Source organism: Sceloporus occidentalis, unplaced genomic scaffold (assembly GCF_023333645.1).
Source record: "Sceloporus occidentalis isolate IW3139 unplaced genomic scaffold, rSceOcc1.0.p SCAF_410, whole genome shotgun sequence".
In the NCBI taxonomy this organism is placed as follows: Eukaryota; Metazoa; Chordata; class Lepidosauria; order Squamata; family Phrynosomatidae; genus Sceloporus; species Sceloporus occidentalis.
In genome coordinates, this window is record NW_028317390.1 from 87063 (window position 1) to 103562 (window position 16500).

Genomic DNA, 16500 nt, shown 5'->3' on the forward strand with positions numbered 1-16500 from the left:
GAAACTGTGAAAGCCCCCAGGCCACACACTCACACTCACACCCAGGGAATAGGAAATCTGTAGCTTCGGTGATGTTTGGAACCCACGGATTAGGTGACACTCTGGACATATTCCTTAATGTCATGGAGCTGCATCACTTCTTACCCATGAGCCGCTGATAATAGAGATGTCTCTAGCAGGTGCACCAATATATGTTTTCTTACCAGTTTTCTGTATTGGTTTTAAGCCATCTGAAGTGGAACATCTGAAATCCAATGTTGCTTTAGCCACAGCAATAAACACGTGCAGGACTAACCAGGGCAAAGGGAAAATGATGCAGTACCACTTACAGCCAGAGAGGGCGCATCACCCCCGACCTTAACAGCCAGCATTAGATGATTACGCAATCATGCATTTTATGTGCTAATGCAGCAAAAACCCAAATTAGAACACTTTTGCCAATGGGGTCATGTCTAAAAGCATTTCTGCTCTGAACTCACAATTACTAAGGTATCAAAAGCATGCAAGCAATGCCACTATAAATCTCATTTATAGACTGCTCAGAATTAATTGCACGGTATGTGCAGAATGGACACCCCTCGCTACAGATTTACCTACAAAAAAAGGAACATACTGCAACAAAACAGTGTTGTGTTGCCTGTTAAAAGCTGGTTATCTTACCAATTCTATTCCTTGTGGGAAGGGGGTATCGCTCCAATCTGTCAGGGGAAACCTCTGGATGATTTTGCCAAACCCTTCATTGGTGCCTGTGAAAAAAAACCACAAAAATGCGGATTAGGAGAAATTTCATTTTTGTTGACCAGATGTCAAAAATAAGCAAATATTTCCCATCATAAAAATAAACATCTTAAAAGGATAACTTTTTCTAATTAATTCTTGAGAGATTAGCTGTAGCAGTACGAAGAACCAGGTCGGCTGGGCCTGGTGGACACGGTTAGCCGACGTCGGCTGGGCCTGGTGGACACGGTTAGCCGACGTCGGCTGGGACTGCTGGACACGGTTAGCCGACGTCGGCTGGGCCTGCTGGACACGGTTAGCCGACGTCGGCTGGGCCTGGTGGACACGGTTAGCCGACGTCGGCTGGGCCTGGTGGACACGGTTAGCCGACGTCGGCTGGGCCTGGTGGACACGGTTATCCGACGTCGGCTGGGCCTGGTGGACACGGTTAGCCCAGGTCGGCTGGGTTTGGTGGACACGGTTAGCCGAGGTCGGCTGGGCTTGGTGGACACGGTTAGCCCAGGTCGGCTGGGCTTGGTGGACACGGTTAGCCCAGGTCGGCTGGGCTTGGTGGACAAGGTTAGCCCAGGTCGGCTGGGCTTGGTGGACACGGTTAGCCCAGGTCGGCTGGGCTTGGTGGACACGGTTAGCCGAGGTCGGCTGGGTTTGGTGGACACGGTTAGCCCAGGTCGGCTGGGCTTGGTGGACACGGTTAGCCCAGGTCGGCTGGGCTTGGTGGACACGGTTAGCCCTGGTCGGCTGGGCTTGGTGGACACGGTTAGCCCTGGTCGGCTGGGCTTGGTGGACACGGTTAGCCGAGGCATTGGTTAGAACATGTTGTGATACAGTCTTAACCTGCCGTCTATACCCATTCGCCCCACATACAGATGCTTCACATTACTCAACAAGTAACTTAGCATTCTGAACACGATTCCCTCTTACAGTATGCCATAAATTAAATTCCATGCCTTTAAAAGCTTAGGAATGGGCCATAACTGCTTCATTTTCCAATAATTAACAGCACATGTTAACCCTCATATGCATCCCTAAAGCATGACTCAAGAAAACATAAATAAGAAAACAGCGCGGAGAATCCGTGGCGGTAACACAAAGTCCTTGTACGCGGTCCGAGGGCCTGTAGAGAGCAGCCTCGCTCAAAAATAGTTCTGTTGGATGCTATTCTGAGCCTGGAACATCTTTCTGTGTTCGCGTCGTGTAAACAGGACAACATCTGGAACACGGCACGAAAATCTGGAACGCTGCTCTAGGCTGATCCGCTCATCAGAGGCGACGGAACAAAATGGGCGATTCTCCCTCCGCCGGCGACGTCATCGGTTCCTGACACAGCGGTGGAGAACGCGGGGCATCAAACGCGATGGCGGGGCCATGAGTGGAGGTTAAGAATTGGGGTCTGGAAGCAGACTGACCTGTAAACAGGGAGGCTGGGACTCCACGCTAAATCAGGGCTCTCAAAATAAGTCCTCAAACTCAACACAGAGGTAACCAAGTGTTTGAATTCTATTTTTCTATTGCCAAATACCAAAAAATGTACGTATCATAAAAGGATCCGGCTATAAAAATTACAACAGGGATGGAAAGACCACTTTACGCTCCAACCCCTCATTATACGGAAAGCGCGGCATGTACCCCAATTACCACCCATCAATACATACAGCACGGCATGTACCCCAAATACCACCCAATACATCACGGCATCAGCACGGCATGTACCCCAATTACCACCCATCAATACATACAGCACGGCATGTACCCCAAATACCACCCAATACATCACGGCATCAGCACGGCATGTACCCCAATTACCACCCATCAATACATACAGCACGGCATGTACCCCAAATACCACCCAATACATCACGGCATCAGCACGGCATGTACCCCTAAGAGCGCGGCATGTACCCCAATTACCACCCATCAATACATACAGCACGGCATGTACCCCAAATACCACCCAATACATCACGGCATCAGCACGGCATGTACCCCTAAGAGCGCGGCATGTACCCCAATTACCACCCATCAATACATACAGCACGGCATGTACCCCAAATACCACCCAATACATCACGGCATCAGCACAGCATGTACCCCTAAGAGCGCGGCATGTACCCCAATAACCACCCATTAATACATACAGTACGGCATGTACCCCAATTACCACCCATTAATACATACAGCACGGCATGTACCCCCTAAGAGCGTGGCATGTACCCCAATTACCACCCCCCGCCATACCGAGAGCACAGCGTGTACAGAACACAGAGAATGGAGGAAAAGGCAACTCACAAATATCACGTTTAACAATGAACGGTTTTGGGTTTGTAGGATTAATTCAAAGAAATTTTAAATTGTTTACTCTTTTACTTCACTTACTCATAAGAAATTAGCTGTTTGTACAAAAAGGCCAGTGTTTATTCCCCAGTGGAAAGCTATATTTAGGTAACGCTTGCGGTACATACGGTCCGTTATCTGGGATTCCATGTGAAATGTTAAGTTGTGGAAAATCACTTTGGGAGCGAGAGCTGCCAGATTTACTCGGAGAGCTCCGCTGCGGTGATGTCGTTTGTTATCACACCGAAAATGTCTCAAAGAGCCTCTAGGAAAAGCTGCTCACTGATTCAGCATTAAAAAGGAAAGGGAACAAAAATAGGATATTAATATATAAAAATATGCATTATATGCATGTATAGCACACAATCATAGAGACGCAGTGGGACCCTTCATATTCAGTGAGCGATTTTCTGGGGGAACTAATTTTTGGTTGCACCTCTGTCTTCCTGTTCATCGCGCAGCGAGTACATGCGGAAAGTAAAAGTTGTTTCCGTGTCCTACTCGTAAGGTGCGGATGGTTTCACAAACACATCGCTGATCTGCAGGCTGAGAATAGTGAGAATGTCAGAACGGCACAAACAGCACCCGACGGCTGTAACCGGACGCCGAGGCTGATGCTCCGGATCGGCTGTTTCCAGTTAATTAACATTATCTCATCCTGAGTGCACTCCAATTAAATGTCACCGTCCAGTTTAAGACCCATTTTAATTGTTGTTTTCTATTTAAAAGGGCAGCCTAATTGTGTCTACGTGAGACAGGTGCAAACCGTGCTCTAAGAACACACGCGGAGGCTTCTGGTGCCAGCCACATGATCGCGCTGCCACAGGAGCCACGGCCGGGGCAACACAGCATGCCCGGTGAATGAAAGAGGGGTACTTTTATTATTATATTAAATGAAAGCACTCAGGGATCTCCGTACGGTGGCAAGAAACATATCCTGGGGATGATTTAACACTCATATTGGTGGGGTTTTATTATTATTGTTTTATATTATTATTATCATCTTTTATTTATATAGCGCCATCATATTCCATAGTGCTGTACAACGGGTAGACAAGTAGTATAATCACATAACAATTTTACTTAAAGAAACAAAAAGGTAAAGAGAGCCTCTGGGATTTTCTCAAATAAAATGAGCAGAAAGATAACAAGAGACAGTCACCGGATTATTAAGAATATATGAAAACTAGATGACCACATAAATCATAATGACCACCTCGGCTTGTTTTGACTAATACAGATTTAAAGGTGGCTAAAAAATAACAGCAGTTAAGGCTTCCGGGCTAACAAAGAGCCGTTTGTGAATAGGATGTGACTGGTGGACGCGGCCCACGTCGTGGAGTTATTCATTACGGCCAGAAATGTATCCCTTTAAACCACCCTTCACTCAATTATTGACATCCTACTGCCCAGCACAGTTTAAACTTTAACTCATTTGTCCATCAAAGGTCACCGTGAGGGTCAAGTGAACCAACACTACTTTCAGGAATACATTCAGGGTCAAATTCACTTTTATACGAAGGATTCTCTGGCTGACCGGGACGCTTGGGGTATTTGGCAAAGGCTGATATGGCGTCATAATCCATTATAGGTGCGGTTCATTAAGCATCGTTCCAGCGCTCGGCAGCAGGGCCCCGGCAGAAGATAATCATAGTCTTTGGTGGACGTCTGCGTAAGAAAAACCTGAAAGCCTGGCGGGAAGAACTGGCAAACTCTGAAGCTGTCGGAAGCAGAAGAGACCACACATCTCATTTATGGTCCGGCCGTGGTCTCCTCTTGAAGGCACAGCGCTTGATAGTTTGTATGATATACAACAATGCAGCAAACTGCTCACACAATCACCTAGGGGTCTGGAGGGAGGCCGAAGAGCTCAGAAGACGTGGGCTTCTTAGTAACACTTTCGAGATACTTGGTTCCCCGTCTCTGGGGGTTTGCCAAGCTCTGTGTAAATCCTGCCCAATGCAGTTTTTCATTTTTGGCCTGGGCACGGTATAGAATGCCTAAGAAGACTTAGACAAAGTACTTGACACTCTATACAATTCTATACAATGGCTTAGCTGTCCATTCTGCGCCCACCGTCACTACGAACGTAACACGTATCATTACAAGCAAATAGCAGGTTTTCAACTAATATGTAATCATGATGGATTCTTGGAAAGGATTTAAAACTTACGTTTTTTCTTCCATCAAAGGGTTGCAAGAATAATGCTGCTTTGTGTGGGACGGGGGATAGAGTTTAAAATCTTTCTACCTGATGTTTCATCATCTGCAGTATGTGGAGCGAGAGGATCGCTGTTATAGTACTTTGTGAGCCCATTTGGCACAAGCCATGTTTATCGCATCTACCATAACCTATATATAACGGCAGGTAATCCCGGAGCGCGATGAGCAGAATTTCACAAACCAGGGGGTGAAAGTCATCTTCCCCCGTGGCATCTCTGCGCGGCACCGGCCAGCCAACCTCACAGCCACGCCGGCTCTGTTTCAACCCTCAGCACAGCACGTCGGGGTAAAAATACATGGAAAATGCCCATAGGAATAGAAGGGGTAAAGCATGTAATGGAAGGAGCAATTGCAAAAGCATCTGTGTACAACATGTTATCACAACACATATCACTCATAACAAACATTAAGGAACAAGAACATTCAAAACACAGACTTAGTTTGTTACAAAGTGTCTGAGATCCCGGTAATTTTCCTCCCCGCAGCCCCTGCACACGGAGATCCCTCGGCATCTCGGGATCAAGTTTATAGCTAATCGCAGGAAGGACAATAAAAGCCGCTGAATGTGACGCAGTCGTCCCAAAGAAGCTTCGTGTCCCTATAAAGTGTTACCCCACACGATCCGCCAGTTAAAAGGATGTCGGCCAGTGCTTATGAATGGAAGGACTGCCAGTTAAAGGGCGACGCTGCAATTTGTAAATGACAAAAGGTCCTTTAAGGTTATTCCAAGGGGTTTTTTTTTCTCAAAATGCTTTGCAAAACACAAAAACACAGATATTTTATATTGAATTGTAAGCCCTGCAGCCGAACAAGGAACCAGAAGCAACTGGAGGCTTCCATGAGCCCCAGAGTCAGGTCTAAGCATTTGGTGAAAGGCTCGTTCCAGCGTAAACATGCCACTGATTTAAGGGCCCTGTGGGATCAGCAGTTTATAGAATGACTTGGTTTGACAGGATACACATACTTAACAGGATCGCAAATCATTACTGTCTGCTGGGTTATTACACAAGAATCTTATTAACCTCTCCGGGAGAAGTGGGAGCATAAATTACAGCTGCCGGGTGCAGATAAAGGGTTAAGCTTGTTACGGATTTTTCAGGCGCTTAGCCAAGACGCAGGGTCTGAAATTCCACGATACGAAACAAGGACCCGGCGTCTGAGCCCCGCCACCCCCTGTGGGACCGGACATGTAACTTTACTTCGGACGGTTATTCATTTATGGCAGAAAACAGAGCACTGGGCATCCGAATCTGTCCAAAATATGCAACAAACAGGATTTCTAGGGAAAAAACCAACTGGAGAATATGACATCACTGTCACTTTACTGATCTGAGCTCAGGAATCCATGCCTCCCAACCCAAAACGGGAAATGCTGAGGATCCCAGCCAGGGGCAGGACAGGGGCAGTAACGCGGCCGCAGACATCATCTTCCTCACCTGCCGAAAGGGTAACGACGAACAAAGAATAATTTAGTCTCCAGCTCCTGAGCTGACAAAAGGTCCCAGGTCATGTGATATCGCCCGTCGCTCAAAGTTGCCCATTTTCAGGTTCCCCACTCGCTCCCACTGATGTCTCACGAGCACTGAAGTCTAAAGCTGATAAGTACATGGAGCTCTCCGCAGCGTCCACAGGGGAATGGCAAACTTTCCCTTATCCCTTGAAAATTTGCCCATGAAAGGAGCTGGACTGTCGAACATAACCTTCTAAAATCTGTACGGAGGTAACCGTACCATGTGACAGTTTATATGCCGCCATCCCGTACGAGCGAACCACTAAATAAAAACAGGAGAAAAGGGACAGTTAAAGCATCACTTTGCTAAGAGAAACGATGGCCCCATCGCTTCCATGACCACATAAAATAACAGCAGCCGATGGCATGCGAACCAACCATAGGCCATAGGTGGCCATGCCGGGTTGGTCACACATGGTGGTGAAGAAAGCTAGCGTGCCGCCTGGAAACTCATACTCGGTGTCTTCACGGTGATAGATGACATCATCTGTCTAATTTAGGAGATCCAAATGTTTCCAGATAACATTCAGCTCCTTGTGTCAAAAGTGATGGAAATTTCCCTTTGACAAACAGTTTCAGGGTTCTTTCCACCCAAGAAAACTCAGTACATCAGTCTTCTGATTTTTCAGGTTTTTGGGTTGTTTCTTTTCGTCGTTAAGTGATTAATTCACTCATCGTCCGCACAGCAGCACATCAGGTGTAAGCTATGGCTTATTAGAAGCACATGGAAGGCACAGACAGTGGAGATCGCATTCAGAGCGGTAATGGCAGCAATCCACACATATCCAGAGGCTGCGTTCCAGTAACCTCTCTCTAACAAATGGATGCGTCCCCTGTGCTCAGGAATCTTCCCAAAATGTGCAAGAAATAAACAAAACATGTTTATCATGAGAAAGAATGCATGGGGTTTTTACTCAATGGCTGGAATTTGCAGAAGTTTTATTCAAAACAGGTTTATTTATTTTGAACCAGCAGATATCGGGGGCAATAGTCAGACCCCCCGCTGCCGTCTCGCTGGGGCTGGAAAGCAAAAGCAGCTATAAAAAGAGAGGCTCTGACTGTAAATCCAGACCAAGGTGTCTATGTGTCAGCACCGAGCTGTCTCTCATTAGACAGTTTACATCTCTTAACATGACAATTAAAAGGCGGCTCACCGCTAGCGATCCGTATCGTTCACTAGACTTGCTTTTGAATCTCAGGGGGCCACAGAATCCACTCTCGTATTTAACGAGGCGTTTGATGAACTTTAACGTGCTGTTCTACCCTATGGACGCTGCAAAAATAAAGCTAAGATTTCAGATGCTTTATTGTCTGGCAAATAGAAAGTGCCTATAGATTCAGAGACATGCAATATATTAACTGGCTACGGCCACCTTATCTCTCTTACCTATCAAAGAGCTCAATGTTTTGATAGGCGACGTGGACATCCATCATCCGTAAACCCCATTTAGCGGATATATATCTTGAAACTGTTGCTCGGGAGAAGCCGCAAAGGAGACATTACTGGAGGAAGAAGAGTCCTTTTACATCAGCCAAATTACAATTTTATTAATGATTTTGTTTTTTTTGTTGTCTTTTTAACTTATATAGTCTTAGTGAAATGAAAGACTCTGCCATGTTTTTAGATTATCCTCTTTAAACTAAACCTTTGTTAGGCCGCGCACCGTCCTTTGTCAGAAAGATTCCAATATAAGTGTGCAGAATAATGAAAACCAAACCACTTTAGGTTTCTGTCCAAATTAAGTGCGAGGTACTGCAATATGAGGTCATCAACTGCCGGGAATGCAGCGTTTTATTAAAATTGGATTGAAAATGAGAGTTTAAACACGAGATAAACCTAATGTGATTTCTCAAGTTCAATGAGGGTTAAAGAAAGCACATCAGGTATCACTTTACCAGATTTCAAGGGATTAGAAGACTTTACTTTGGGGAAAAGAAGCATACAAAGTATTTTAAATGGAATCCATTTTAAGTGAAATGTAGTTGTTAGTCTGCAGCTCTGCGTGAGATGAATATGACGTCAATAAGCGGTGAATGATATCCAACTAAAGCAACAGCATAAAAACCCTTACAGTTTATCAGGTAAACCGGATTGTTTTACCTACAGCGATGATCGACGTAACCCAATCCCCACGCTTCCCAAATGCCCCTGCTCTGTTTCTCCAGTCTTTTCTTGAGCCCTAGTTTCCTTGTTTTCTCCTCTGATGCCCCCCTCTCCTCCCCCTGATGCCCCTCTTTTCTAGGAGGTCAGAATGTTTGCTGGGTATGAGGGGATCACAGGGTTCTACAGCCCTGAAAGCCCCGATAATGTGTATAGAAACAGCAGGAAACGGTAAACCCCCGTTTCCGAAAATTGCCTTAAAAGGCCCCCAGATTCTGACCTGTTCTGTTCTGTTCTGTTTAAATCAACCACCGATGAAACCCAACAATGGAGCTTATTCCATGGAGCTTAGTTGGTTTCCTTTTGCCGAGTCCGGCCCTCCATTCTCTCCAGCAGGAATCCAGCATTGGCAGAATAGGATGCCAAGCCTACCCATGGCACTGCGGACAGGTATTATATCATTCAAAGAGAAAGCAACATCTTAACACACACACCATGAGGGCAGCTAAACTCACCCCAAAACACACGCAGAGGACGGGCGATATAACAGCGGGAAATGAAATGCACGGCGCCCCCTGTCTGCTGGGGGAGAGGAGGGCAGAAGGATAAGAATCCCCCCGGTAACCGATGCAAACATGATCTGCGCTGGGTCATGATTCTAAGCAATCATGTTCGAACTATGCGAATATTTCACGCTAGTATTAATCAGACATGCTTAGCACAGTTTGTAAAACCTTTCTACTTTCCATCTGTGTCGGGCCAAAGCAAGCGAGGGTACGGCCGGGTCAGGCATACTATTAATATATTCTAAATCTCAATAACTGTGCCAGGGAACTGTCAGCACATCACATACTGACGGTAAACAACGCAACACAACCGAGAGCAAACCGTATCCGAAGGACACAAACTGCTAAGACGAGTGTCTTGCACGCGGTTTACCCCATTAAATCGGCTATTTTACCGTTGTAACGTGTTGGGGTAACGGGCAAGAAACCCACCCGAGCACAGCCAATAATTCAGTTAGTTTCTTGCTACATACAGTTTTTGGGACCATATTTTGCGGAGACACAATTACCTCGAGAGATATTGCAATAACCCGGCCCCAATCACTTCCATAATTCAGGTTTTTACATGCAGGACCCCGAGCCCATGTACCGAATCCCACAAACGATACAAAGCAGGTCTGTGTACCAACGAATGATTAACAGAGAGGACACCCCAAAAACATTCAACACGAAACACACAGCATGTTTCACGCGACCGGCTCGGAGTCTCTAGGAGCAGACACATCCAGAAGCCTCCTTAGCCCTGTTATAATAAAAACATTTATCTTCATTTTTCGGATTGAAAGCTATAATTATACATCACTGGAATTTATTAACCATCGAGAGAGATTTTGGGTACATTGCTAAAGATGTGGATAGAGTCGGGGTTGCATCACGCCATAATTTGCATGCGCCGGCGCTGGAATGCTGCTCTCCAATCCACCCCCGGGGGCAGTGTTTCGCCGACGTGTTTCGTAGACGCGTTTCACAGACGGGCTCTTCATCCAGCCTGCTGTGTGTTGGCAATTAAAGGGACGTCTGTTCCTTTTTCGTGGAAATGCTATAATCTCATTTACCTTCTCAGCCCGACGCGGCGGCGTTTTTAGTTTCAGAAGGGTGTCAGTTTGCAAAAAGCTCCATAGCATTTGCTGCGATATTCTTGGTATTTCAGCCTACGTCATGTTTTAGTTTTGAAAGCAGGGTCACCAAGTGACTCCATTGTGCGCTGGAACAAAGCCTCTGGTCGCGCCACGTAACAAACCGCCCAATCTAGATTAACGTTGAGCCAAACACAAACTACAAAGCAAAGATTTGATGGGAACAGCCCCGTTCCCTCCTCTTTATATAAGGAGAGAGCCTCAAATAAAACACTTGAATCCTTTACTGTTGGATCGTAGGTACGTAGGGCAGCCAGGCGGCCAAAAATAGCACTGGAAACTTTGCCTCTTTCAGGTATTTTCAGAGAATGTGTCTACAGCCACATGACACGAAAGAACACCGATAGGCTGAATGAGTTTGTTGCCATTGCAGCAAATACATATATTTTTTTATTATTTATTATTTCATTTTTGCAATAAAGACGTACGCTGTAATTTTTTCATGACATTCAGTATAGTACGTCCAGCTTTCCCTGGCTGATTACTGAGAACTGTTTGAACACAAAGACCGAGACTAAACGAATGAAATATCATTTAAACTATATAAAAACTCAAAACTCCACTTCCATGTACTTTAACAAAAAAAGTTTGTTACAGAACTGATGGCCATGACATGTGCGGGGTTACACGCTGAACATACAACACATACAACGAACACACAACACATACAAACGCCGCACGCAGATCATTGAATACGTGGCTTAATTCACATTTATGGAAGAGAGAGAAAGCAGATGCCCAAAGTGACCCCTACCCCCGACGCACAGATCGATGCATAGAGGGACATGCATACGTCTCCACGTGCTCGTATACAGCGCTCTTTCCATACGATCCATTCCCCGAGAGTCACTGATGATCTCACCAAAGCTCCATGGGAGATTCAGAGCCGGCGGAGGTCAGAGGAGCGGAAATGGGGCTGAGAGGGTCAGCGACGCTCACCGCCAACAACACAAATGTAAACAACTTTATGGAAGACAAAATGTACAGTCAGACCAAGCCAAACCACATAACATTCCCATTCCTCTCTTACTTCAGCTGAAACGTCGCATGAAGCAGCGCGTCGTCCACCGGTCACATTTCAAAGAGCTGGGGCTTCCTAGCAGCCATTTTTGCGGCCAGCCCTAACGCTTAACAGATCTCAGACACGTCGGAAGTCTGCTTTATATAAAGCCAGAAATAATGTTCTTGTTTCGTTTAAGGATCACACAGGTTTATTTAGCCCTGAAACACGCGTCTGGCAACATTAACACAGAACAATAATTTGTCGCAAAGGACGATCTCTGGAAGGGCATTCGACTTTCATTCAATACACACATCTGAAAGCTCCATGTGAAACGCGTTTACCAACGGGCAGGTAGGGCCTTAAAGAGGCTCGAGTCCGGTTAATACACTCGAATGCATCTTCTCCAGTCGCGGGTCTGAAACCTAAGCTTTTCTGCGCCTCGCAGGACACCGTCTGAACGCAAAGCAGCCAAAAATAGCTGTCAAGTGTGTGACCCTCAATCGCAACGACTAGTAAATCTGTTAATTAGCTGCCAACTCACAAGGTCCTTGAGGACAGTGTTCACTTATTCCGATGAAAATCCCAGAGAGTCAGAGACGTCTCTTGGGGTTTCCGTTCCGTGGATACAGAATATTAAGAGACGGAAAGGACGTCCGCATCGATATTAATATCAAATATGGCGCTATATCATGAAGACTAATTTAATGTCACCCACGCGAGTACTCGGTCACAGCGTGGACATGTAATCCGGCCCCTGGTTTGGCCGAGAACTCGTGATGCGGTCAGAAATAGCCGAGAATCAGGTGCTGGGATTAGCAGACGGAGTGCTCTGCGAACCTTAACCTGACCCGAACAAAATGCAGGCAGATGGCAGGACTCGGCCAAGGATTAGCCGGCAGGGGCGGGCGCAGAGCCGGGAATTCTTATTAATTGCTTTGTCGGCCTTAAAAAGAACCGATCGTGGAAAGTCCGCGGCGGGACACCCGGTAAGAGGACTTCACTCAGACCGCCGTCACGCTTTGTTTCAGTTCTGGTTCCTGCTTACCTGCAGGCGACACCTTCCTTACAGCGACAGACAGAAAACACTATTACAGTTATCAACAGTCGCATGAAGAGGCAGGCAGCCTGCTGCCACAGCCAGGGGCAATTTAATAAAAACATCGCACAGGGTAACGTGTGGAGGGGTTGTGGCAATCACAGAAGTGTTTTCCAATTCTAATCCATACAATCGCTTTCCACCAGTTGCCGGTAGCCGAGACCGAAGCACTGACTTCGCTATAATGCCAGACAGACAGCAATATTTGTATTATATTTCTGTAAGGGATCACACTAAATGCATTGTCGGCTTAGAGCGAACCGCGTTGGCCAGGGGAGCCTGTGATGTGGCAGCCACCTTACTTAAGGGATAACATGGAAGCAAAAAATACAATGAAACAGCTACACACCCTGTATTAAAATGAAGCTTATAACGGTTACCAAACAGCACAGGAATCTCACATTGTCTCCTTTTATACTTAAACATAAATAAAGCCACATCTTGATCTCTGATTCGCGGGGGTCTTTGTTGCCCCACAGGAACGTATATTATAATACATGGGTGGAAAGGGGGAGAAGAGGGAAAGTTCTGTTTGAATATCGGTCGCTACAGTAAAGCGATAGACTTCGTAGAGCACATCACTGAAACTATAAAACATATAAAGTGCCGCAATGTGAGCAGAACCGGCATGGAAATCATCTGCCCCCCCATGTTCCTCATAGCCTGGGGAGCAGACATAGGAAGCGTCTGTTATGAGAAGGTCAGTAAGTCATGTCAGTGTGCCCTTATTAAAGGAAAGCACATGCCTCGCATACCAGCAGTGTGCTCCACCGCGCCGCTTGTCACTTTTATACGAGCTCATCTGAGAGCAGAGAGGTTTTTTCCAGTTTCCACAAACCAAAAGAAAAATGAAAGCCAAGGACCCGGCTCTTTTTAACCTTGACAGATGTCGTGTTTTAAAGGAAAAAAACCAACTACAAGCGACGATATTTTTCATGCATAAATTGCCTCCAGCAAAACACTAAAACCAAATGCAGATGCGGGCATCACGAATAGTTATAAACGGTTAAAACAATATAACAAGAATAAATATAACAATCTTTTTAAAGGAGCAGACGTCTTAATAACGGCATCGAAGATTTCACAGGAATAATGCGGAGCAGCACAGACCTACTTTCTACAATAATACTACTAAACGGCCAAGTCTGCCACGATACACAACGGGCCGCTAAGCATTTCATGTTTAATCTGAGCGGTCCGGATATACTCAGCCACGCGTAACACTTTACCCAGGTGATTCTCTTTAAATCATCAAAGTATTAACCTTGTCACATATTTTACAGACGGCAAAGCGATAGGAATATTTATGGAAACCGACCCTGACACTCGGGTGGGTAGATTGATGACAACGAAGCCAGAGCTGGATAAAAGTCAGATGAATGCTTGTTATCAGTATATTATTATGTATAATTATATATATATATATATATATATATATTATATTATATTATATATCAGGCCAAGCACAAGCTTTAAAGTGAAACTCACATACACTTTAGTACACGGTGTCACTCCTGCAAATGGATGGGGGGGTTCTGCAGAATTGCCCACATGTATTTGGCCCTTTGGTCACGTTGCCCCAGCTATTTTATCAAGCAGGAGATGTGTTAAGACAAACATATCTCCTGACACGTCATGTACTGGCTCAGTTACGCCGCGTGGAAGGTGGTGAGCTGCAGCTTCTCCCTAAGGTATTTTTTATATATTTTGTAAACATTTTAAAGAATGCACAATAAAGTGTGTTAATACGCATTCTTGCTTAGCGACGCTGTCTGGGACATTGAAAGATTTCCATATATTGGCATGACTTGGCAGCAATGTAACATATTTCAGGAGGGAAAAAGAGCGTCTCTAACATCAAAGCGCAAAGAGCCAGGAATCTCAATCTCTAATCACACAACTGAATTGAGCAGCGTTCAGGCTCACAAGTTGATGCTATGGGGCGGCATGCGGCTGATACATTATGATGTGCAAATCCTTTAGAGAATCCCACCGTCCTACGTATAGGAACTGGGGCTGGAACCCCAAAGGCTCTGCTCCCGTTCGCTTTTACATACAAATCCCGACAGGACGTTGGGACATCTGGTTGCTGTTTGTCACATGTCAGTGGAACAAAAGCCCAGAGGAATAACACCCCGGTGTGGGAATTTTATTAGAGAATCCAGTGACTGAGAATACTAATGCTTGTGATCATTTCTGTGTAACAAGCCTTTGCCACAAGTAACCCACCTGACTGACCGAGTCATTGGAGGCCATAACTAAGAAAATACCCACAATATACAGTTTATTATATAATATCACACACACCGCGTGTGAGATCAACTGCCGATCACAAGGTAAGGAAGGAATATTGGGATCATCCTTACTAACTAATAACAGGACAGGAGGCGCGAGCCGATCCCTGATTGGCGTACAGGAGGCGCGAGCCGATCCCTGATTGGCGTACAGGAGGCGCGAGCCGATCCCTGATTGGCGTACAGGAGGCGCGAGCCGATCCCTGATTGGCGTACAGGAGGCGCGAGCCGATCCCTGATTGGCGTACAGGAGGCGCGAGCCGATCCCTGATTGGCGTACAGGAGGCGCGAGCCGATCCCTGATTGGCGTACAGGAGGCGCGAGCCGATCCCTGATTGGCGTACAGGAGGCGCGAGCCGATCCCTGATTGGCGTACAGGAGGCGCGAGCCGATCCCTGATTGGCGTACAGGAGGCGCGAGCCGATCCCTGAGCTTATTCTAACGTTATTCTTCTGGTTCTAAATGAAAGTTTTTTATGTGTTTTTGAGAACACATATACTCCATTTTTTTTAATCTGTCCTTTTTAATTAATTGGCATTCACGTCATTATTTACATTCCACATCATGGTCCATTTATATTTCTGTATCAGCCGCCCAAACAGTCTCCCTTATTGTGAGTGTTCAGTTTACCAAATTGTCTGACACCTCTTTATGTCACACTGGTATCCAGACACTAGCGCTATGGAAAATATGTCCTTTCATGTACTGGTGAAAATATGCAGAACTCATCAATAGAAGCTGGAGTCTGTACATAACATTTTATAAAACTTTGCTCATTTTATTGAGTTTCACATTCAATGTTTCAGCGAAAGGCCTCTGGGGGTAGATGCTTTTTTCTTTATATGTTTTTATAATTTGATAGGGGGAAGTGCAGCCCCTCGCGTTCGTAAGATAACATCGGCCCATGATATGATCGTATAGGGATTGTGGCGAGTGTAATTATGCAGATAGAGAGATGAGATGGATGGACATGTTCCGATAGTCGCCTGCGAGACATTTCCTTTGTAATATAAAAACAACAATGTTTAGTTAATCTTTTTATACAGACGTCATAACAAACACGTTGGGGCTTAATGGTCCGTGTCACAGACACGTGTTATTCCATTCTGAAAACGCGTTGTGTATACACACAGCAAACAATCCTGTATCTAGTATGGAAACGGCTCGCGATGCAGAATAAGAGCCGCACACTTCAGTTACCTTTAACAACCGAAATCTGAGAATGTCGACCAGGGGGACTAGGGATCAAGGTGAAGAACGTCGTTTAACAGCACGTCACATTTTACATGTATAAGGGGTAGTCAGTGGTTATAAGAGCATGCAGCCTGAAATGAGATAGTGAAAGATCTGGCTTCGCAGGAGTGAGCGCAGTAAGGAGCACACCGACCACTGCAACCAGAGAACAACACAACCTACTTAATTACAACAACTGTAAAATGCTTAACTGACCTCATTTAATCACCGCAGGTTTTAGGGATCCGTATGCCTGTTTCATCAAAGCA

At 45.7% G+C, this 16500-nt stretch overlaps 1 protein-coding gene across 4 annotated transcripts in view; it reads right to left on the bottom strand.

Moving 5' to 3' along the window:
* LOC149272843 (myotubularin-related protein 13) overlaps positions 1–16500 on the bottom strand; it is a 93975-nt gene that overhangs the window by 69499 nt on the left and 7976 nt on the right. For all 4 annotated transcript variants that reach the window (XM_089506670.1, XM_089506668.1, XM_089506669.1 and 1 more), the window contains exon 2: positions 661–746. In XM_089506670.1, the coding sequence (XP_089362796.1) occupies positions 661–746 (86 nt within the window). The remainder of the gene's footprint in view (positions 1–660; positions 747–16500) is intronic.